The sequence below is a fragment of the Mastigoproctus giganteus genome, chromosome 1 (genome assembly GCF_048544385.1).
Source record: "Mastigoproctus giganteus isolate SK-2022 chromosome 1, ASM4854438v1, whole genome shotgun sequence".
Classification (NCBI taxonomy): domain Eukaryota; kingdom Metazoa; phylum Arthropoda; class Arachnida; order Uropygi; family Thelyphonidae; genus Mastigoproctus; species Mastigoproctus giganteus.
The window spans coordinates 252,787,648-252,813,716 of NC_143575.1; the positions used below are offsets into that span (position 1 = coordinate 252,787,648).

General features: G+C 36.5%; 1 protein-coding gene across 4 annotated transcripts in view; it reads right to left on the bottom strand.

Moving 5' to 3' along the window:
• Positions 1-255: 255 nt before the first annotated feature.
• Positions 256-26,069, bottom strand: part of LOC150091771 (uncharacterized) — a 165,146-nt gene continuing 139,332 nt past the window's right edge. For all 4 annotated transcript variants that reach the window (XM_090376882.1, XM_090376855.1, XM_090376864.1 and 1 more), the window contains 2 exons: positions 15,907-16,056; positions 256-723 (listed from right to left, as the gene is read on the bottom strand). In XM_090376882.1, the coding sequence (XP_090233008.1) occupies positions 595-723; positions 15,907-16,056 (279 nt within the window). In that variant the 3' untranslated portion in view covers positions 256-594. The remainder of the gene's footprint in view (positions 724-15,906; positions 16,057-26,069) is intronic.

Below are 26,069 nucleotides of genomic sequence, written 5' to 3' on the forward strand. Positions count from 1 at the left end.
ACAACTTAATAAAGTAGTCGAAAACTTAATTAAACCATGATTTTTTTTTTTTTAAATTTTTATTTTTTACAGAGCAACAAACTACATATTATATGCTAAAAACTTCCATTCAATATGATTAATAAATTAAATTAACAAATTCTTGTCTTTGGGCAACATGGTTTAAATGGTCTGTACGAATTTTTCTGTGGTATACGAAATGAAGATTATGTGCAACTCTTAATGCTTATGTACAATTATTAAAACACTACAACCTTTTAACTACACTTTACATATTTTATTGTTTAGCCCTTTCCTGCATATCCTTTACAATGTAAATAAAAATGTTCCAAAGTATATACTTTAAGCCTCTACAGAGTATATGTTTACAGGTATCACCAGTTCTGTTCACAATTAAAACAGGGGGGGTCAATGAGACAAAAGAAAATCAAGGTTCTAGTCTCCGGACAGATCTTAGATTTAAAATAAAAAAGGCTTTGCATAAGTGCATGCCTCAGGCTCCACAAGTGAACCATCTTCTCATCATGAATGGAAAAAAATGAGCTCTCAGCTTGATGTGTTCATAGCTGAAGCACTTTCCATTACTCCTCCATCCTACCAGAAGGTATAGCCTCCACTACTGCCCCCAGACAGAAAGCTGGACTTCTGCTGGCCTAGAACCACAGAATTCCCCTGCATCATGGCAAGCTGAGCTGCATTTGGTGCAACACCAGGTGGTGGTGGCTAGAATAAATATATTTATCAGTTACAAACTTTGAAAATCTGAAGTTTACTCTGAACAATGTCACAATAATTATAATAATGTTAAAATAACTTTAGCTATCACAGACTGTCATGTTAATATTATTAAGGTCAAATTAATGCGAATAAGCTAGGTTTATTTGGCATTAGCCTTAAAAAAATAACCCGGTTTCATCTCTACTCCTACAAGATAATTTATAATTTGTTCAAACAGCTTTTGGTCCTTTGACTAAAAGAAATTTCTTATATCCAGTTTATAACTATCCTATTTTAATTTAAATACTCTAAAGACACATGGTTATGTCTCCAAGATCACTGCAGAAAAAAAAGAACACTAATATACCACAAAACTAATGTGGTTGGCCCTGGAAGTGATCACTGTCTGGTCAAGTCCCAACCCTGTCAATGAGCCATGTCACTTAACTAGAACTTGAACTAATAAATATTAACAGTAGTCTTGGCAACAAAGCAAGATTAATATGCTTTCCATCAAAAATTGTAACTACTACTATGAAATGACCATCTTAAGTTTTTCAAAACTTTTTTCCGGGATGTCGAACAACCAGGTTCTTTTCCCTTAATTTCAAAAAAAAAAAAAAAAAAAAAAAAAACTTACCAACTGGTGCATTTAAAACTGTTTTTAAATGGTTTTATTAAATGCTGTAAAATAATAAAAGTACAACTTTATTAATTTAGTGACAGCTATATACTGTATATTTTATACACACAGCTGTATTTGTACTAAATTTTATTTAATAAAAACTTTTTTAAAATTGTGGTTATGTAAATAATAAATATTAACTACCTGAGTAGTGTAAAGGCATCTGATTTTATCTCATATGGTGGCTAACATCATGAGATACCAGGTATTACACTACTTTGAATAAATAACGCTTCTCCAGTAGAGGAGACTTATTTATTCTCAGTAGGCACTCCCACCACCCAGATGGCACCGTTTTGGAGCTTGTTGGCTCATTCATCGGGAGGCAGGTAGGTACTCCGATAATGGAAACATGGCATTGCAGTTGTGAAGTTAATTCCACAATATGAGATGCCAAATGGTGAAGATAATATTTTGAAGACTAAATGCACAAGGCATAATGCATTATGGGTTAAAATCAACTATATAATATCGGTGTAAATACACCACAGTTTTACCCACAAATTTAACTACCCGAATAGTGTAAAGGCATTGTTTGATTTCATCTCATATTGTGGCTATCTTCATGAGGTACCAGGTATTGCACTACTTTGAATGAATAATGCTTCTCTAGTAGAGGAGACTACTAGTATTTATTCCCACTATGGGTAAACTATGGTGTATTTACACCAATATTATATAATATTTATGGGTGCAAATACACTATAGTTTACCCATAGTGCAAATACACTATGGGTAAACTATAGTGTATTTGCACCAATATTATATAGTTAATTTCAACCCATAACACATTATGCCTTGTGCATTTGGTCTTCAAAATATTATCGAATTTTGCATCTCTCATTGTGGAATTAACTTCACAACCGCAATGGCATGTTTGCATTATCAGGGTACCTGCCAGCCCACCGAGGATAAATAACAGTAGTCTCCTCTACTAGAAGCGTTATTTATTCAAAATAGTGCAATACCTGGTATCTTGTTGTGAAGGTAGACAGAATATGAGATAAAATCAAACAATGTTTACACTACTCAGTTAAATTTATGGGTAAACTATGGTATATTTACACCAATATTATATAGTTAATTTCAACCCATAACACATTATGCCTTGTGCATTTAGTCTTCAAAATAATAAATATTGTACACATACAAGATATACAATAAACAAATCTCAAACCTATGAAACAAGTTGATTTTTATTATCCAAGGTTTCCATTATTTAAGCTAGTCTCAGTTCCATTCACCTCAGATATATGACATCCTGCTGTATACTCAGTCTGATATGAAATTCTACAATGTTCTTTAGAATTTTGTGGTATACAGTTTTCATAATACTCTTGTTCACTGACAAAAAAAAAAAAAAAAATCCTTGGGGGGGAGGGGGGCTGCTTCCCCTGCCTGACATCAGCTAATTGCAGCCTTGATTGAAGAGATTCAAGAATCCTCCAGATGTCTCATATAAGAGGAATTCCTAAGGCCTTGAATTTTGCGATTCTGTAATGTGACCAATGTATTCCCATTACTATGCACACTATTATGCAGTAATGTTGCAAGTGAAATGGACATTGCATGAAATACAAGTAATATTACAAAGTATGACCCAAAAGTTCTAGAACCAACCTTTTATGTGAAGTTGATTCAGTTCCCTACCTCAACATAATTCTTGTTCATTCCTCAAGGAATGCTCAGCACACTTTCCTATTGAAGTCTTCATGCCAGCTTGTTTTAGTCAGTATTAGTTTAATACTGTGCCGAGATAGAAAAGCACGAGTGGACATCTGCTTTTGCTTAACACTGGGTAAAAGTGCCATACTAACAAAAATCGTTAGAAGAAGCTTACAGTGACAAAGCTCTATCATGTTCTCATGTTTTTGAGTGTTATGTAAGAGTTACAGTATGAAATTTTTTTTTGAAATTTGAACTGAGAATATTGATTGTATCATAATTCTGTAAACTGGAAAAAAACAACGAAAAGAATTAAACCAGGGAGGGAGGGATGGAAGAACATGTTTGTATTATGATTATAATTCATTAATTTATTTTTAAACTTTTGTAATTTAAAGCAAGGTTTTCAAAATGTGCAGGTACTAGGGCTTACAAAACAGAGATCCTGGTAATTTTTTTTTACAGTATTTAAATACTGGTATTGATACAAAAATAACAGTTTCTCAGTACTGATTTAAAAAAATATTGGTTATGATTTAATCATATAAAGCATTTGGTTTGTGGTTATAAAGGTGATTTTATAACCACCAACCAAAAATGATAATTATTTACACAAAAGTAAACTGCAACAGAATTTGGCAAATAAATTGTCATGCAATTAGATTCCAAAGCTCATTGGAACAGGTTATCATCCATGCTTGAAAGCTTTATGAGTTGAGAGATATTGTGTGCAGAAAGCTTTAATTGATTTAGATTCAAGCACTTATTTTTGTGATTATTTATAAAATAAATAATTAATAAAAAAAAGAAAGAAAATCAAACAGACAACCTATGCATTTCAAAGGTCATCCAGCTGACCTTTGAATTTCCCCAAATTGTCAGCCTCAACCACCGACATAGGTAACTTATTCGAGTAATTTATAACTCGCTGGTTAAAATAAAACCTCATGCAATCCAGTCTAAACTTCTTCTCCCCCCACCCTAATAACTTAATTTATGGCTCCTAGTTCTAGAATCATTTATAACTGAAAATTTCGTGCTCATTCACTTTTAATTTTTCCAATCAGAGACTTAATACCTCAATCAAGTCTCCTCTAAGGTGCCCAGTTTCCAAGTGTGAAACCCACATATTCGAAGTCTTTTCTCATATGGTCGTCCCTTTTCCAATCTCATCAGGCGAGTTACCAGTTCTTTGGACCCTTTCAAGAAGCTTGATGGCAGTCTCCATACTTGAACACATTATTCCAAGTGTGGTGTAACAATAGCCTTACATGATGAGATTATGACGTCCTTATCTCTACTAGCAAACGTTCGTAAATCATCGATAAGACACCATGTACCTTCCTTGCAACCTGCCCACAATGCTCTGAGAACTACATGTCTTTCTGTATCGTAAACTCCCAAGTCCCTTTCTTCCACTACTCACTTTAATTCAACTCCACCAAATGTAAAAGATATTTTGGGGTTGCTCTTCCCTAGGTGTAAGACCTCGTATTTTGCTGAATCAAATCATAGCTGCCACTTTTCTGACCATTCCTGAAGTCTATCTAGGTCACTCTGAAGAAGCTCTGCTTGGCGATGATCATTAACTACTCTACCAATCTTTATATCATCTGCATATTTAGCATCACCGCCTCTATCCCTTCATCGATGTCATTTAAGAAAATCAAAAACAACACTGGTCCCAATACTGTTGTTGTTGTTATTTGGTTTTTAGGAGCATTAGCAACTAAGGCCATATTGCTCCGGGAATAGGCGGTGGTCATTCCCTGACCTTTCCGCATCCTCTGTATTTGGTGGTGACGGGCTCGAGCCCCGGTCTAATCAAGAAGCGTGTGCTACGCACTGCTGCTCCTTCCCACCTGGCTACGGAGATGCCGTCCCAATACTGATGGGACCATATTCCTCAGATTGGGTTAATATAAGTGGGGTCCTTGGGGAATTCCCAATCTGAGGAATAACCATTTATCTCAACCCTCTGCCTGATGCCATCCATCTAAGGATTTTTCCTGTGATTCCAACGTCTTCCAGTTTATAAAGTAACCGCTCATGTGGGACTGAGTCAAATGCTTTGCTGAAATCTAAATACACAAGGTTGAAATTATTCCCTAACTCTAGCTCACGAGTGATTAACCTTCCAAAATAGCTAACCAGATTAGTTAAACATGATTTTTCCCTTTACAAAACCATGCTGTGTATCCTTCAAAATTCCATTTCTATCTAAATGACCCCGAATTCCACCCTTGATCATAGACTCCATGATTTTCCATACTACTGAAGTTAGATTGGCTGGTCGGTAATTTTCCACTTCACTCTTAGAGCCACCTTTATGTATTGGCAATACATTCGCAGCTTTCCAATCCAATGGAATCTCTCTGAGCCCAAGGATGCTCTCATTATTAGTCTTAATGGTTCAATACCCACTTGCCACCTCCCTTAAGATTATAGGGTATATGTCATCAACCCCAGGAGCCTTACTCGCCTGTAGGCATGAAAGGTTTTTCATTAAATAATCATGTGAAATTTCAATATCATTAATTACATATTTTTCCACTTCATTCCCATATGTGATCATTGACATAAAGGCTTTTTCTTCTGTAAATATGGATGCGAAGTAACTGTTGAGTTCATCTGCAATGTAAGTTGTAGTATCTAATACTACCCCATGCAACTACATAGGACTGATCTAATTTGTCCTTCTCTTCTTTACATTTATATATATGAAGAATTCCTTAACAGCACTTTTTGCTCTCTCCCAGACTCAGTAAAGATACTACAGTGAAAATTATACTTTGCTTAATAAAACGTATTTCTCTTTCAGAAAATGACGAACAGAATTCAACCTTGGAAGTCCAACAATACACTAATAGTTCAATACCCACTTGCCGCCTCCCTTAAAATTAGAGGGTATATGCCATCAACCCCAGGAGCCAGTAAGGCTCCTGGGGTTGATGGCATATGATGGTGAAACACTGATGGAACAGAACATCAGTGTTTCGCAAATTCTTTCCAATATAAGAAATTGCTCGACTCTAATGAAATTTTAAAACAAACTGGAGTCAGTAATTAATGAAATACTTTTAACTATTCCTGCTAAAAAAGGTCAAAGCCTAGAAAATATGGACTGAGATTGTCTACAACTATTTCAGTACATCATCCAGCATAGAACCCGAAAGGGTGTTTTCTGCCGCTAATGACATATGTATCAAAATTAGACCCAGTTTAAATGATAACTCTACTGATTGCTTGTTTCTTAAGAGCTCACTTTATTCGGACTGATAGTATGGATGCTTAAACATAACAAAACTTTGTAGTATCAAAATGTATTTTTGATGTGTAAACATATTTGGCAGCACCTACTAAATTTTGGACGGTAGTAAAATCAATTTGTCACGATTTTGCAATGCAGAAATGACGTCATTTCCGTTTCAAAACAAAGAAAAACTGAGTTGGGGGAAAGGCAATCGTGCAAAGGATCATGGGAGGTGATTTTGAATGTTCTCAGAACTGGCATAAACCAGCTGGTTGTGGAAAAACGTTTATGATTTGGGGCATACAACTTAGGTGGCTTTGGGCTAACCATTGCTACCCATGGCAGAAACCTTTTGGTAACCAGAGAAATGGATATCTTGAGGGCAGTGATCTTTGATCATGAACTAGCAGTGAGCTAGTTCATGCCAACTCTGAGCACATCCAAGATCATTACATTACATGCGCTTCAGCTTTACCAGTTGAAGCGCATGTAATGTAGATGTTACAGTACCAGTCTGTATTATTGAAGCGGTTGTAAAGTTTGAGGCGAAAACGTTTTTCTGCAACCAGCTGGGTCGGTCAAGAATATTTTAATCAGTTCGCAATTGAGAGATAACAGACTCCAAATTACATGTATGAGTAGAATCTTTTGTTTCAAGTAACTGTTTATCATTGACCATTCTCATTAAGTTGCAGAAGTCCTTGTTGGTCATCAAGTTTTCGCCTTTCTTTGCAATTGATTTGAGCATGGCAAGCTTTAGATCCTCATTCATCTCGCTGTTTGGGTGATTTTTAGTTTTGAAAGGGTTTTTCTTCTCGCAGTTGCTTTACAAGGCTATGCAAGTCATTACTGCATGTTTTGGCAGGGTCACCTGACATTGTCTTGATATGTTATCTTAGATATTTCAATCGTTTTGCGAATGTCCAAGTTCGATTCATGCAATTTACGATCTAGTATGAGCTCTTCATTGTCGTCGTAGATCTTGACATATTTCATCTCTGACAGATCTCTGTTTCCTTGCTGCGAAATGGAATGTGCAGAGTTACCATCTCGCACTTGTGCTCGTTGAGATCCTGAGCAAAGTCAGACTTGATAGCGTATTATGCGTGGATACTGTTGTTCCTTGTAGTGCTGCATGTGTAATTTGCAACAAAGCATGACAAAGTAACATGATAGTATGATTGTAACAATACAAATACTTGTATTGTTGCAATCATACTATTCAACAAATGGCTACAACCAAATGGGTAATTAGGCTACTGGCCTAATCCCTTCCAAACGTTGAATCAGTAGAGTAAGCAGCAGGCGTGTGTATCCTATTTATCACTAACATTGATTCGGTAGAGTAAGTAGCGGGTGTGAGCATAAATTGCATTGTTCATGATTTCAGTTCTAGCTGTTCAAAATTTAGTGGTGTCGTCAAAGATGTTTTACCCGTACAACACCATTCGTGTGTATAGGGTACACATGCGATTTTTTTTGTTTTTAGATTGACTGTTTTTAATAATTTTTTTCAGAATATTTATTATTGTAATAAAAGTTTTAAATAAATATGAATTCAAGTAATTACAGTACTTGTTTTTTTTTTCACACTTTATTGCACCTAACTCATCAAAATTTACGGAGAAAAATGTTTGTCTTTGGAATACCAGTATTGTAAGCCCTAGCAGGTACTGAAGCTCATATTTCAGCCCCTGACTACTATCCAGCCAAATTTCAATGGATGTCCCAATAAGATCTGAACACAGAAAGAAACTAACAACCTTCTTGGATTTCTCCGTTGTATTAACAGTTATATATATATATATATATATATAAGTTTAGATCTAGGATAATTTAATTTTTTCCCTCTACTCTTTTCTGTCCTCCCAGTCTCCATTCTTCAATTTCCTCTTTTCCATAGCTGCTCTCAGTCCCTCCATCCATGTGCTTCTAGGTCTTTCTCTCCTTTTCCTTCTAAAGGGGAGGTGTACATTCCATTCTTTTTTTTTTTTTTTTTTTTTAAGGTAATCTCTCTCGTCCCCCATTCTCATAACATGTCCATACCATTCTAATCTTTTTTGTTCTTTCTAGTTTAGGTCTTCGGGCTCATCTTCTACAAAAATCCATCTCGACAGCTAGCAATTTCTTCCTTTGCCTTTCCTTTATAGTCCAAATCTTAGATCCATATTTTTTTTTTTTTTTATGAAAACCCCAAACACGAAAGGTATCAAAACCTATAGTACTTAGTACTGTGCATGGGTTGAAGGAGAAGTATGGGGGGAGGGGGATGCTGGAAACTTTGCTCTAGAGACTGAACATGGGTTTCACCACTTCAAGCCTCCAATAAGCAAAGTGGTGGTATTTCACCGGTTGATGAAGATACTCTGAAAAATTGCATTATATAGTAATCGTTTGGTATTTGGGAGAATGTTATTGTTCCATATGGATTCAACATTCCCAAGACCTTTCTTTCCTCATTAATTCTCCTTGTAACCTCACCTTCAGATGAACCATCCATCTGCACCAATAGCTCCCAGATATTTAAAATGCTTCACATTCTTTATCTCTGCTCCATTTGCCTTCTGATGTTTTGATTTTCCTTGATATTCCTGACCCAATTTTAATGCCACAAGTGTTATTTTTGTATATTTTTCTAATTATATTGATCAGTGGTTGCTGTATTGATATTTTTTCTATGGCACTCCACTACATCTTCCTTGGGACACTGTCATAAGCTTTTTCCAAGTCAATAAACATTAATCCTATATCCTGTCCAGTAGCTTGGCATTTTTACAGAATCTGCTTGACCATGAATAAATGGTCAATACAGGACAGTCTAGCTGTAAATTCACACTGCTCGTCCGAAATCCTTATTTCTTTCTCTAGTTTAGTTTAGTTTTCAGTATCCCATTAAAAAGCTTTGCAATTGGGTTTAAAACACAGATTCCTCTGTAGTTTGAGCAATTTCTTCTATCCCCTTTCTTAAACACAGAAGTGACGTATCCCAGCGTCATCTCTGATGGTATTTCTTCTTCTTTACATATTTTGTTAAATATTATTATTAGCCATATGGTGCAAGGAAGCCTGAGGCTTATGCTGTACCAGCCAAAAAAAAGATTTACCCTAGGACAGAGAGAGAGAGAGAGAAGTAGAAGGAAATCACCAAGAAATATGTCTTGTGAGCAGTGAGATGATTTTTCCTCCTCCATATTTTAGCAGCTCCATGTTCATTCCTCCAGTTCCAGATGCCTTTCCATTTTTTCCTTCTATTTCCCCCCTCCTCAAAGCTAATCCTTACTTCTGTCCAGGAAGTTTCAACTTAGTTATCTCTAAATTCCTCTCTGTTTTCACTCAGTAGTTCTCCATAATATCTATACCATTCTTCTAATTTTATTACACCCAGATTAGCCTTTTGTTTATGTGACTGTCACAAGCTATTTAGTACCTTCCATGCTGCAGCAGATCTCTCACATTCTATCTTGCTGTTTGCTTTCACGCAGGTTCTCTCCTTTGCCTCATTTTTTGCTTTATCACTTTTAGTCCTCACTTCTTTATTTTTCTCCCTATAGATGCTCCTATGTTCATTGCTTTTAGAGCTAAGCCATCTGAGGTATTCATCTTTTTTTCCTTTATCAATTCTTTTAACTCTGAATTCATCCAGGTACTTGGTGTCTTTTTATCCATTCTGTGATCTTCATTACTGTTGTTTTTAAGTGCTCATAAATGTCACTGGTATTCTTTCCGTAGCTGTCCTAATTCATGGTTTAGTCTTCTTCTGTAGAGAACCTGCAATACTCTATTCCTCCTTTAGGGATTCAACATTAAACATATCATTTCTTTCCTTTCTGGTAAATCCATGGGAACGCCAATGTGGCCTTCACCAAAAAGTGATCCGACTTGCAGTTTGCTCCTCTTTGGAATCTAACATCTTTAACCTGGATTGTACTTCGCTGCTTAAAAATTACGAAGTCTATCATCGATTTCAGTTTCCCTGTTTCTTGTATCCATGTATACTTATGTATCTCTCGGTGTTGGAAAAAGCATTACCAATCTTCAGTTTGAGCTGTTCACACAATTCAATCAACCTCTCTCCATTGTCGTTCTTTACATTTTCTCCAAATCTTCCTACAACTTTTACTATCTTCGGCCTCTCCGACTCTTGAGTTCAGGTCTCCCATCAGAAAGATTTCTCTAGTGCTTGGTATGTATTCCATTACTTCTCTCAGTTCTTTCCAAAACCCTTCTTTACACTCTGTAGGGATGTCATTGGCAGGCATGTAAACTCCAACAATCGTGATTCCTCTTCCAAATATCTTGAATTCCACAGTTAAAATTAGTGTATCAAAAAGATCCTGTTTTGTCATAAATTTTCTGATTCTTTTATGTATGAGTATGAAAACTCCTGCCTTGGCTCTCCTATGTCTATCAATACCACTCCACAGATGGATGTACTCTCCGATCATTTCGTCACCCTTTCCTTTCTTCTTTGTTTCCAACAAAACAATCGCATCCATTTCCTCATTCATTTGATTCCGATAAAATTGACAAACTAAACTCAAAATTGTAGGGTATGCCACAGCCACACCACCCTCTACACATTAAATAAACAAACAAAATGTAAACAAGTATGTTGACTCAGCCAGCCGGCAGGTTTAAAACAAATGAAAATTAACACTGAGAATTAAATCATAATAAACAGAATTAACATAAATCAATTACAGGTAGTTCCCAATTTTACAAGTTAATTCGTTCCTCTTGACATGGGAATTTATTTCCCATAGACAATGTTCAAAACAGGGGTTACATTCACAACAATGAGATTTCACCATAGTATCGTTAAATAAAGGACAACAAAACAATGGTTTATGCATAAACAATGACTTATTTATCAAAAGAAATGAAAACATAGCTTTTAAAATCAAGCAAATTATAATAATAAAGAAATTATTTATATCACGCAAATGTTAAAGAATGTTTATTCTTCATCATCATTGACTAAATGCACACTCATTGATGGTCGAGCACTTGGTTTGTTAGAAGTGCAAGGAGTCTTCATCTTCTTCAGAAATGCTTCATGAGTTGCTTGCTTCCTAGACAGTCTTCTCTTTTCTTTTTAAATTTCAAGATAGCATACATAAGCATTTTTAAAATCTGTAGCAACTATTCTAGTGCTCTCGAAATTTGTATATGTTAGTTTATAGATTATATATATGTTATTATTTCTTAAGAAAAACAGTAATTTTTATCCTCCAATTTGAAAATATTTTATGTGAAGTACATTCACTGATATTCTCTCTGATACTACTGCATATAAAACTGACAATATGATACACAAAAAAACATTTACTGTGACTTTATTGGTTTTTTTTTTTATTTTATTTACATTTAACAATATGAACTTTTATGTTTGTAACCACTAACACTACTTTTTAGTCATTATAAATGTTTACAGATAAGCTTTTTTAGTGCTTAATATTTGCTGCAATGTGCTTTTCCTAAACAGTTCAACTACAGTATCTCTCTGTATCTTTCCTACAGTATCTTTCCTAAACAGTTCAACTACAGTATCTACAGTATCTAAGAGAATTATACAAGGAGCGAGGGAATGATACCAGCAGTGGGGAAGATGGATTGCAAAGTAGCAACACATACGACATACCCGATATTCTTCCTGATGAAGTAGAACATGCATTGAAGAAAATGAAGAATCGGAAAGCCCCGGGGGAAGATGAAGTTACTGTAGAGTTGTTAAAATTGGGAGGAAGAGAGACATAACACAAAAACTGGCAAGGCTCTTCACAAAGTGCATTAGAAAAGGTGTGATGCCTAAGCAGTGGAATAATGCAATCATAGTTTTGCTGCATAAGAAAGGAGATAAATCAGAAATTGGAAATTATAGACCAATTAGCTTGTTATCCCATACCTACAAGTTGTTCACAAGGGTCATTACTAACAGATTAGAAAGAATACTTGATGAGAATCAACCGAAAGAGCAAGCTGGCTTTAGGACAGGATTCTCAACTATGGATCACCTTCACGTAATATCACAGCTAATGGAGAAAGCAAATGAATATAAAACACCATTATGCCTGGCATTTGTGGATTATGAAAAGGCATTTGACTCCATACAGCATAAGGCAATGTTTCGGGCACTGGAAAGACAAGGCATAGATACTCCATATATTATGATTTTGAAGAAAATATATGAGAGTGCTACATCCTTTATTAGACTAGACAAAGACAGTAGCAAATTTAAAATCGAGAAAGGAGTTCGACAAGGAGACACAATATCTCTGAAGCTGTTTACTGCTGCCCTTGAGGAAGCTTTCAGAAGATTAGACTGGTCGCAGAAAGGAGTCAATGTGAATGGAGAGTACCTAAACCATTTACGATTTGCAGATGACATTGTGGTCATAAGCCACGATCCCAAAGAATTAGAGGAAAATCTTAATCAGTTATGCACAGTTAGTAAGGATTTTGGACTAAAGATGAATATGTCTAAAACAAAAGTAATGATGAACAAGTATGCCACGGAAAGGGAAATAACGATTGAAGGAGCAGTAATTGAAAAGGTGGAGTCATATACTTATCTGGGACAAGTTATTAGCTGTAATAATGATAAATGGCTGGAAGTCAAGAGAAGAATAAATTTTGGATGGATAGCATTCAGGAAATATAGTCACATACTGAAGAGCAATATCCCAGTTTGTCTGAAACGTAAAATAATGAATCAATGTATACTCCCCACCATGACTTATGGAAGTGAAACTTGGGCACTCACCAAAAGAATGGAAGAGAAGCTAAGAACTACACAGCGAAGAATGGAACGAATTATATTGGGAATCAGACTGTTAGATAAGAAGAGAAACACATGGATTAGGCAGCAAACTCAAGTAAAGGACATTCTTATCAAAACTAAAGAACTAAAATGGTCTTGGGCAGGACACATAGCTCGAAGACATGATGACAGATGGACTAAGAAAATAACAGAATGGTACCCAAGAGGAGCTAGAAGAAAACCTGGAAGACAAAGGCGGAGATGGATAGATGAAATTCATGAGTTTTTGAGTAGTAAATGGATGGCCAGTGCTCAAAACAGAAGGAACTGGAAAGTTGCTGGAGAGGCCTTCATCCTGCAGTGGATTGAAAATGGCTGATGATGATGATTTCTCTCTCTCTTTCTCTCTCAAGTCCAGAAAATTTTAAATCTGCCATTTCCAAATCCTTGAGGGTGTCAGATTTTAAAAAGATTGTCTTTATTTCTTCTCGGCTAATGAGATGAATTTAGTCCCCCAACGCTGTTGGTTATTTTCATAATGGAAGAGATCATAGTTAAATCTTTTTTACATGAAAGTTATCACTCAATGTAATACAGTAAACCCACGCTATTAGCGGGGGTTACGTTCCTGAGAAATTCCGCGAATACGGAAAACGCGAATACTGAGTTATGGCTCCCATAGTAATAAAGGGGTTCCGTTCCAAAGTATGAAATATATAAGAAAAACTAGTCTAAAATTTGGTCTATGTATGTATTATATGTACCTTCATAATATGACTATGTACATAGACAGTACATAGTAATGTTTATTTTCATTTCGATGCCATATGCAAGCATATGGCATCGAAATGAAAATAAAAAACAATTTAATATTAAATGTAATATTTATTAGAAATTTCAAACAAATCTTTCAAACCAGCGTCTTTGCTAGCAAAAAAACTTATCCCACCAGTGCTATCACCAGTTTCGCTAAAGTGTTGATAAAGGAGTTTTGCCTTTTCACGAATGATGAGTGAACTTAACGGAATTATATTTTGAGTTCAGTCTTCTATCCACAGATTTAAAGCCTTTTCCATATTTTCTAATTTAACTTCACGAGTTACAGAGCAAATTTTTGAAGCAATTAGCGCGTTTTCACGGACACTACGGCGGATTTTTCCTTCCGATTTTTGGATTGATCGTACCATTGACTCAGTGATTTTATAATGTTTTGCTACTGAGGAGACACTTTCACCATTAGAAATTTTGTCTAATAACTCAATTTTATTCGCTAATGTCATCGCCTTCTTTGATCTTTTAACACTTCCCTTGTTATTCGTAGCCATATTTTTTATGGATTAGAAAGAACTTGTCCACAATAAAGTCACTTTCTTCCGTTAACACACTCGAAAAAGTCTGTTTTACACTGCAAATGGTAGATTTAACACTTTTGCAAGCATATCAATTTATAAATTGATAAATTTATTCAATTTATAAACATATAAATTAAAAGCAAACACGAAACCTTCCATGACAAGCGCATAACACATACTGAACAAGGATTAGCGAGAAACATCCACGCTCGCGATTTTGGCACCCCTCTCCCCCCACCCACCGAGCGCTGTTTTGACCGGGAAAGATAATTTTAGCCATGACCATGTTTTTTTATGGTGGAAAATGTTCACGGCGCTTTAAAATTCACATTTTTTTAGGCTTCATTTTATATTAAATCAGCGACCGCGAATACAGATACCGCAAATAGCGGGGGGTTACTGTATTTGTGGTTCTTAAAAGAATTAGTTTGTTGAGCTAAAGGCCTGAGATCATGAATATTTCTGAAGCACACATCTGAAGATGTTCACAACAATCTGTAATAAACTGATAATCCACTGGCAATTTTTAGGAAGCAGATCTAATCCTAGTCAACAATCACTTTGTATGTTGTAAGGCAATACCAATTATAGTCACTAAGTGTTAGAACCATTTGGAATTTTTTTACATTTCAGTGGTGTCCAACCTATGGCCCACATGGAAAGTGAACTAAAACGGCATTCTAAATTTTATTAATTATCAAAAATTTTTTTTCTCATTAAATGTTTTGTTCAGTAAATGTAATTGTGTATTGTACTTAATAAAATTTTTGAATATTTTCAATTTTAGGTGTATTGTTATTTTTTATTCATTCACCTTAATACTGAAAAGCATTGATTGATCCTTTTCAGGTTGTAAATTTTCTTAAGTTAACATTTAAAAGCAAAAGTAAGGTTTTTTTTTAAAAAAATAAGTCATATTTTTATAATTTTAATAAAATCTAAAAAAATAAATCATTGACATAGATTTGTTGCACATAAAAGTGATGGGAATTTGCATTTTTTATATATAGCCTGAAAATTAAAAATGTGCAAACAAACATCCTTTTACATGTAACAAGATATGGAAAATGTAATGCACTAATTTTTCTGAAATCAGTCAGTGCGGCCTGTGAAACAAATCTAACTTTGAATATGGCCCCTGTATGGGAAAAGGCTGGACACCACTGCCACATTTAATAAAATAACGTGGGCTTGTTACATTATAACGGGCCTCATTTATGAGAATGCTTACTTCTGTATAGTGAGAACATTTTCCTACTTTTCAAAATAAGTTAAAAATTAATAAGCAACACAAAAAGTATTTTTTTTTTTTTAAATATCATTAATAGAATTGTGAAAAAATGCTATCTGACATAAAATTCTGCAACAATAAGGTGCAATATCTTTCTCATAATACAATAAAACATTTTCTCAATTCAAATTTTGCAAAAAGTAATTATCAGCAATTAAAAATGGTAAAAGAAAATCAACTTACTGGGACAACTGACATAGCATGACCATCAAAGCGAGCACCTGCATCATAACCTGCAGGTAAATAGACAGTGGCAGGTCGAGGAGAATACATAGGAGTGACAGGTGGTAGGTATGTAGGTGGAACACCATATGCAGTAACACTTGGAGTTACCTGTAATAATGAAATATCATTCCAAAAAAATCAAATCAAATAAATCAAATTCAAAGTTGATCTTTGAATTTATTCAAACTGTCAGCCTCAAGGGCAACTTGTTCCAGCAATCAATGACTCGACTCACAGGCTAAAAGAAAAATTCCTACAATCTAATTTAAACCCTAACCCCTGTAATTTGAATTTATAACTCCCTAGTTTTGGAATTCTTTATAACAGTGAGAATTCTATCTTCATTCATTTTACTAATCCCTCTCAGAGCCTTATAAACCTCAATCAGGTTACCTCTGAAGTGCCGTTTCCAAGCTCTGTACCCCACATAATCGTAGTCTTTTCTCATATGGTTGTTCTTTTTGCCAATTTCGCCATTCAAGTTGCCTGTCTTTGGACTCTTTTGAAAAAAGCTCAATGTCTTTTTTCAGATGAGTCTCCATACCTCAGCACAGTATTCCAATTGTGGTCTTACAATTGTCTTATACAGTGGGATTATGACCTCCCATCTCTATTGGATACTGTTCGATAAATCAATTGGACACCATTGGCTTTCTTGGCTGCCTGTTTGCACTGTTCAGAAAACTTCATATCTGCCCATATTGTAACTCCCAGATCCCTTTCCTCTTCCACTGTTTTTAATTCAATCCCATCAAGTGTATAATTTATTTGGGGGGTTGCTATTTCCCAAGTGTAAGACCTTGCATTTAGCAGCATTAAAACATAACTGCCACTTCTCTGACCATTTTTGAAGCCTGTCCAAGTCATCCTGAAGGAGCAATGCTTGGCACTGATCATTAACGACTCTGCCAACCTTTTACGTCATCTACAAATTGACATAAAGCCTTCTACTCCTTCGTTGATGTAATTTATGAAAATGAGAAACAACAGTGGTCCAAGAACCAATACTTGAGGGGACCCCACTCCTGACATTACATCAATTTGAACATCCATTAATCACAACCCTCTGCCTTCTTTCCTGCAGCCACCCAGCAATCATCTTAGAATCTTACCAGTAATCCCAACCCGTTCAAGCTATACAGTAACCTCTCATGATGGACAGAGTCAAATGCTTTGCTAAAATCCAAATAAACTGTCGAAATTGTTTCCTAAATTCAGCTCAGGCATAACTGTGTCAAAATAGCCTACTAAGTTAGTTAAGCATGATTTACCCTCAACAAAATCATGTTGTGTGTCCTTTAGAATGCCACATGTATCCAAATGTCTCTGGATTGCATTCTTAATCACTGCCTCTAAGATTCTGCCTGCCAATATAGTCAGCTAACCGGTCTGTAGTTAACAAATTCACTCTATAGCCGCTTTTATGTATTGGTGATACACTGGCACTTCTCCAATCCAAAGATGCCCTCATAATTAACCTCAATGGTTTAATACACTCCCTCAAATCTCCAGGGTATATGCCATCAACTACTTGCTTTCTTGTTCAAGGGTTCTTCTAATAAACAATCATTTATAATTATGACCACTAATTTCATATGGCTCAGCCTCACTCGCAAAGCCTCTTCTCACCATAAAGGGTCTTTCATCAGTAAAGACAGATGCAAAGTACCTGTTCAATTCATCTGCAACATAAGCTGGGTTGTCTAAGACTTTCCCACACCCAGTGCACAAGGGTCCAAACAGATTTGATTTTTCTTCCTTGTATTCACATACATGAAAAATTCTGTACCCATTCTTTGCTCTTTTAACCAATGCTTTCTCATACACAGCCTTGGCCTCGACCTTATTTGTGGTACTATTACAGCCCAACTTGTACCAGTACTTTTCATCACTCTGTAACTGTCCCATGCTATACTTTTCTGCTCTATTTGACCAGCCAGATCTGTTGTCATTCATTTCAGCATCCTCCTCCTGCAATATTTTCTTAAAGATATGTATGCATTCATGGCTTCTGTGATTTTTGCTTTAAAAACACTGCCTGACTTATGTAAGGGTTGGGTTCCACGGAACTCTGAGTAAGTCAAATTTTATAAATTGGAATTTCCCTAAAGGCTTATGCAGCACTTACAACTATGCTTGCTGAATTTGATTGAAGCAAAAAATGTTCGACAAACATTGTAAATAGAATTATTTGTTCAATTTTTTTTTTATCTCATGCGTAGAAAAAATGACAAAAATTTCAAAATTATAAAATTACAAAAAAGGGAGGGGACAAGCATAATGTCACCAAGTTTTACCTTTCAAGCATTGTTGCCAGAATCAATGTCTCCAGCTGATAAGTACGCCACTGCAGAGGTTGAGGGCTGTAGAAATTTAGAAGGGGTTTTTTCGAACACATCACAAAATTTCTCTGCTGCTGCAGAATCAGCACTGGCAACTTCACTGCATACTTTAACGTTGTGGAAACCAGTGCGATGCTTGAACCTACTAAACCATTCATTGCTTGCCACAAACTTGGCTTGGAGTTTGCTGTACTTATCCTTAATATCTTCATAAATACTTGTTGTTTTTGCATGAATGGTCATTAGACTCAGGGGCACTCACTTCTGAATCTGATTTTCCATCCATATTATCAATAGCTTTTCCATCTTTGATATAACACCTGAACGCTGTTTTGTGATCACTATTGATCTTAAATGCATCGATCCTTTAACATGTTCTTTTATACGTGCACCATCGTTTAAAATAGTATTCAGTGTTGAAGCAACGAGACCAAATTCCCATGCAATAGATGACAAACTTTGTCCTGCTTCGTACTTCTTAATCATCTTCATTTCTAAATCAATTTTGTTTCGTTTCCGAGCACTGCCACCACTTGCACTTTACGTTGGTTGCTTTCCTTTAATCATTGTAATAAGTAAATAGGTATGACTGTTTATTGGTACATTAGCTGCTATGGCTATAGAAAATAGGAATGAAGAGAAGATTCTGTGTTATTGGGTTCACATTGCAATGTTTTCACAATACCTCCATTTCCAAACTTCTCTCTTGTGTGGCATGGGCATGCCACACTGCCTAGCAGGGGTCATCTCCTCTATCGACCCCCCTACTTCTACCACCCAGTCTTCAGCCTCCCCCTCCCACTATCCTTCATCCAGCGTATAACCCACATGTCTAAATTTAATAACAACAAAATTTTGCCTGACCTATTAGGCCTTTTAACACATCTCTGTAGCATTCAACCCCAACCAGCGATTTCCTAACAGCAATCTCATTAAGAATTAACGTCAAACTCGTGGATTTTTTTTTTTTTTTTTTTTAGGTCCTAGCCACTGAAATTCCAGCAAACTAGGTGGCAGTACCTGCCAGAGCAACCTGTCATGATTCTAGACATGCTCAGCTTGCCGTGGCCAATAAGCCAGACAAACAATGGGCACAACAAATCACACTGCACAGACATGGCCCACACACTCGAGTCTCTGGCTTGAGAGTGTACTGTCCTCGATACAGTGAACACACATGGAGATGGGAGAAATCCCATGTGCTGTCTGACACGAACATACCTTATACCTTATATAATACCTCCATTTATTCCTATGGGATGCAAAATAAGGTTCCACAATTTTTTAAAGGGCCAGCAAAACACTGGCCAGGAAAAACTTACGTAAAGTCAAATTTACGGAAGTTGGGGAGTGCCTGTATTCTATAATTCAAATGTATTTGCCATCCCTTGGCAATCCATCCAATTCAGAGATGCTATATAGTGCCTTAAACTGTCAAAGTCCCCTCTTCAACATTAAGCAACCCGCTACAATTTGATAACCTTCTGGCATTTTCAATCCTTAATAACTCCTCATGTGTGAATTTAGATGCAAAATACTCATTCAGTTTGTTTGCTATCTGAGCAGGATCATCAACAGTCGAACCATTGATATCAAGTGGACCAATCAGATTCATCCCCTTCCTTTTAGAGTTTATATAAGTAAAGAAATCCTCGCTGTTTTTCTTAGCATCCTCTGCCAAAGATTTCTCGTAATCTGCCTTCACCTGCCTAACCTTCTTTGTGACTTGATTACAGACTAGCTTATATCTGCCATAGGCTTCTGTTTCACCTGATAATTTATATGCATCCCATGTATTTTTCTTCTCTATCCTGAGTCTCAGTTCATTTGACAACCATTTAGGCCTAAAATTTGAAGAATATTTTATTAATAGGTATGAAACATTTAGTAGCTTCCATGATTAATTCCTTGAATGTTTCCCACTTAGAATTTTCTGTTAGGAACATCATCAGTTGATCCCATTGTACAGAATTTAAACTGTCTGAGATGCTCCTGCTTACCGCTCTCTCCCTGTTAGCATTCTTTTCTTCTAGGCCCATAGTTAGTCTGATTAAGTACCATGCATTTCCTAACATCTAAGAGTATTATAATTTAAAATGCTTTCCTACATATACCACTTTAAAGTACCAAGAAGGAATACCAGAGACTAATTTTTAGGAAAATTTACAGTGTAATTGTTTATTTCACATTTAACTTGAAGCTCTGAGGACAGGAAGCTACTCTTTACAACTCAATCTAGCCATTTATCACTGAATTCAAATGTTCTCCCAATTCCCCCCCCCCCCCCTTTCCTTTTATTAATTCAAAACATCTGCTTTTTCTTGCTGGTACAGTAATTACCGTTTTTGTGTGGGTTCAACATGACTTAAATAAATTTTTAATGAAAGTGTCACCATTATGTTAATAATAATGATAAAACACCTATCATGTACAGGGTTGTTTAAATTAAAGTATCCCTATGTAGAGGGTTCTGGAGCGAGTTCTAAGGCTCGTACTGAAGAGAAATTTGGACAACAGGTACAATAAAGAATGCGTTCGCTATTTATTGGAAAAGAAAATTAGTTACAAAATTTTTCACTATATGGCATTGTCGTAATGCAAATCACTTGAATATCATCATCATCAGCCATTTTCAATCCACTGCAGGATGAAGGCCTCTCCAGCAATTTTCCAGTTCCTTCTGTTTTGAGCACTGGCCATCCATCTACTACCCACAAATTCATGAATTTCATCTATCCATCTCTACCTTTGTCTTCCAGGTTTTCTTCTAGCTCCTCTTGGATACCATTCTGTTATTTTCTTAGTCCATCTGTCATCATGTCTTCGAGCTGTGTGTCCTGCCCAAGACCATTTTAGTTCTTTAGTTTTGATAAGAATGTCCTTTACTTTTTGCTGCCTAATCCATGTGTTTCTCTTCTTATCTAACAGTCTGATTCCCAATATAATTCTTTCCATTCTTCGCTGTGTAGTTCTCAGCTTCTCTTCCATTCTTTTCGTGAGTGTCCAAGTTTCACTTGCATAAGTCATGGTGGGGAGTATACATTGGTTCATTATTTTACGTTTCAGACAAACTGGGATATTGCTCTTCAGTATGTGACTATTTCCTGAATGCTATCCATCCAAAATTTATTCTTCTCTTGACTTCCAGCCATTTATCATTATTACAGCTAATAACTTGTCCCAGATAAGTATATGACTCCACCTTTTCAATTACTGCTCCTTCAATCATTATTTCCCTTTCCGTGGCATACTTGTTCATCATTACTTTTGTTTTAGCCATATTCATCTTTAGTCCAAAATCCTTACTAGCTGTGCATAACTGATTAAGATTTTCCTCTAATTCTTTGGGATCGTGGCTTATGACCACAATGTCATCTGCAAATCGTAAATGGTTTAGGTACTCTCCGCTCACATTGACTCCTTTCTGCGACCAGTCTAATCTTCTGAAAGCTTCCTCAAGGGCAGCAGTAAACAGCTTCGGAGATATTGTGTCTCCTTGTCGAACTCCTTTCTCAATTTTAAATTTCCTACTGTCTTTGTCTAGTCTAATAAAGGAGGTAGCACTTATATATTTTCTTCAAAATCATAATATATGGGGTATCTATGCCTTGTCTTTCCAGTGCCCGAAACATTGCCTTATGCTGTATGGAGTCAAATGCCTTTTCATAATCCGCAAATGCCAGGCATAATGGTGTTTTATATTCATTTGCTTTCTCCATTAGCTCTGATATTACGTGAAGGAGATCCACAGTTGAGAATCCTGTCCTAAAGCCAGCTTGCTCTTTCGGTTGATTCTCATCAAGTATTCTTTCTAATCTGTTAGTAATGACCGTTGTGAACAACTTGTAGATGTGGGATAACAAGCTAATTGGTCTATAATTTCCAATTTCTGATTTATCTCCTTTCTTATGCAGCAAAACTATGATTGCATTATTCCACTGCTTGGGCGTCACACCTTTTCTAATGCACTTTGTGAAGAACCTTGCCAGTTTTTGTGTTATGTCTCTTCCTTCCAATTTTAATAACTCTACAGTAACTTCATCTTCCCCCGGGGCTTTCTGATTCTTCATTTTCTTCAATACATGTTCTACCTCATCAGGAAGAATATCGGGTATGTCGTATGTGTTGCTACTTTGCAATCCATCTTCCCCACTGCTGGCATCATTCCCTCGCTCCTTGTATAATTCTCTATAGTAGTCTTCTGCGATTTGAATTATGCCTTCTCTGCTGTTTATAAGTACACCATCGCTATTCTTCAGTTTCAGTATCATTTGTCTTTCTGTATTACTGCTCATGGCTGCTGATTTAAATCCTTTGTTTTCCCTTAATGCTTGTTCTATTTTTCTTGTGTTAAATCTTCTTATGTCCTCTCTGAGTCTCTTTCTAATAGCTTTGCATAACTCAGTATACTCAATTTTCTCCCTGTCAGTGTTTTTCTTGCTCTTCATTTGTCGTCTTCGGTTCATCATGACAAGTGTATCTTGACTAATTTTTTCTTCTTTGGATTTCTTTTTCCCTGTAGGTTCCTTGGGCTTTATCACTTTCAGAAAGTTGTAATATTCCTTGTCGATATCTTGGTCCTGAGCAGTCTGCAGAAGCTCAAACTTGTTCTTAAGTTCTAGTACATACGGCTTTTTCTCCTCCTCTGTTATCTCAAAGACCTTTGTATTATTTACTCGAGTCAGTTTTTTCCTTTCCTACATTTATATCAAGTGTACATCTTACCATTCTGTGATCACTTCCAACATTTACCTTATTCAGGACGGTAACATCATTCACAATATATCTTCTGTTAGTGAGGATGAAGTCTATTTCATCAGTTATTAATCCATTTGGACTCTTCCATGTACACTTTCTGTTCACCCTTTTCTTGAAAAAAGTGTTCATTACTGACAGTCCTTGAGATTCTGCAAATTCCACAAGTCTTTCACCTCTTTTATTTCTTTCACCAATTCCAAAATTTCCTATAGTTCCTTTTTCTGCGCTGTTTTGCCCTTTTCCAACCTTAGCATTGAAGTCCCCCATAATAATAGTGTAGTGGGTTTTCTGCTCATCTAGAAGACTCTCAATTTCGGTGTACATTTCTTCAACCTCTTCATCATCATGGCTTGATGTTGGTGCATAAATCGTTATAATCTTTAGCTTGTACCTCTTAGAAATCTTGAGTATTAGTCTTGACACCCTTGGTGATGTACTTTTGAATTCCAAAATGTTGTTTTTAAAATCTTTATGGACCAGAAACCCAACTCCACCTTCACTCCTTTCACTGTTTCCATTGGTGTACAGCAGATTTTCACTTGATAAACTTATAAGTGATTTATTTCTTCTTCTTGTTTCAGCCAAACTGATGATATTCCAATTCACATTTTCTAATTCCTTTTCCAGCTCTAATATCCTGTCTTCACCGATGAGTGATCGTACGTTATAACAGGCCAAGTTCAGTTTCCGTGCATGGCAGCCTGGTCGTACCCAGAGATTCATAGCACCCTCTGCTTCCACTCTGATCCTCTTGCTGCCGTAAGAGGGAGAGTGAAAGCTGCTGGGGACTGAGGGCCATTTGTATTGTTGTGCTCTCATATGCTGGAGGGTTTGGTCTTTTCCTCTTCACGCTGACCAGGCGTCTTGAAGAGAACCACTCTACACGTTCGTTGCCACCTAAGTGACGTAACAGGGCTTACCGTCGAGAAGGTGTGCATGAGTGGATTTTAGGGAGGCAGGCCAACCGGACTTCTTCTAAATCTTCTGTAATAGAGAGATATTGGATCCATCACTGTTTTAGGCTGAGTGTCTGATAACACTCAGGATACCTGTTCCCCTCTAAGCCCCTGTTTATAAGTACACCATCGCTATTCTTCAGTTTCAGTATCATTTGTCTTTCTGTATTGCTGCTGATTTAAATCCTTTGTTTTCCCTTAATGCTTGTTCTACTTTTCTTGTGTTAAATCTTCTTATGTTCTCTCTGAGTCTCTTTCTAATGGCTTTGCATAACTCACTATACTCAATTTTCTCCCTGTCAGTGTTTTTCTTGCTCTTCATTTGTCGTCTTCGGTTCATCATGACAAGTGTTTCTTGACTAATTTTTTCTTCTTTGGATTTCTTTTTCCCTATTGGTTTCTTGGGCTTTATCACTTTCAAAAAGTTGCTTTTTTTTCCCCCCCTTTGGTAGTTATTGGCGCATCGGCTTCTGTGGCCATAATGCACCTCCCAAGGTTTTTGCAGTACTTTGATCCAAGCCCGAGGCGGGATTCGAACCCGAGACCTTTGGGTTGCCAGGCAGGCACTTTACTCACCCGGCTAGCCCGGTTGGCACAAAAAGTTGTAATATTCCTCGTTGATATCTTGGTCCTGAGCAGTCTGCAGAAGCTCAAACTTGTTCTTAAGTTCCAGTACATACTGCTTTTTCTCCTCTTCTGTTATCTCAAAGACCTTTGTATTATTTATTCGAGTCAGTTTTTTCCTTTCCTTTCCTACATCTATATCAAGTGTACATCTTACCATTCTGTGATCACTTCCAACATTTACCTTATTCAGGATGGTAACATCATTCACAATATATCTTCTTAGTGAGGATGAAGTCAATTTCATTAGTTGTTAATCCATTTGGACTCTTCCATGTCCACTTTCTGTTCACCCTTTTCTTGAAAAAAAAAGTGTTCATTACTGACAGTCCTTGAGATTCTGCAAATTCCATAAGTCTTTCACCTCTTTCATTTCTTTCACCAATTCGAAAATTTCTTATAGTTCCCCTTTCTGCACTGTTTTGTCTTTTTCCAACCTTAGCATTGAAGTCTCCCATAATAATAGTGTAGTGGGTTTTCTGCTCATCTAGAAGACTCAATTTCAGTGTACAATTCTTCAACCTCTTCATCATCATGGCTCAATGTTGGTGCATAAATCATTATAATCTTTAGCTTGTACCTCTTAGAAATCTTGAGTATTAGTCTTGACACCCTTGGTGATGTACTTTTGAATTCCAAAATGTTGTTTTTAAAATCTTTATGGACCAGAAAGATTAATCAGGTCCATAAAGAAAAATCTTTATGCACCAGAACAAATTGTTCAATGTGTCTTCCTTTTTAGTCAACAACAGTTTCCATTTGAAGAATGGCATTTTCTATAGCAAGACGTAACATGTAAACTGGAATAGCCAGCACATGACGTCTAATGCTGTCCTTCAGATTTGCCAGAATTTGACATCCTTCCAGATACACCTGGTTCTTCGAAAAACCCCACAACCAGAAGTCGCATGGGGTGAGGTCCGGTGATTGGGGTGGCCAAGATGTCTGGAAATAACGGACGATGACCCGTTCGTCTGTAAAGTGTTGCCTTATCAATCTTTGGACACAATGGTGGATGGTGCACGAATATGGCATCCCGAAGGCACCCACATTGCTGCAGCTCTGGCATTGCGAAATTTGCCAACATTTCATAATACCAGTGACAGGACAGGTGTGGGATCCAGTCGGTGTTACCTGTTCAAAAAAAATGTGGTGTGGATTTATGTTGCCATAAATCCACACCACACTGTCACTTTTGGAGAATGCAACGGGACAGTTGTGTGTATTCACTTGTCCATTTAAGCAGAAGTGGGCTTCATCACTCCAAAGGATGTTCCATGGCCAAGTGATATCCACTGTCATTTGTGCCAGAAACTGAAGTGTGTATGTGAAAAGAATATCTGCATCACCATGGTTTACCTGCTGTAGCATGTGCATCTTGTAAGGATAGTACTGCAACACCTGACACATTACTATTCCCTCACAGTGGAATAAGGCATGT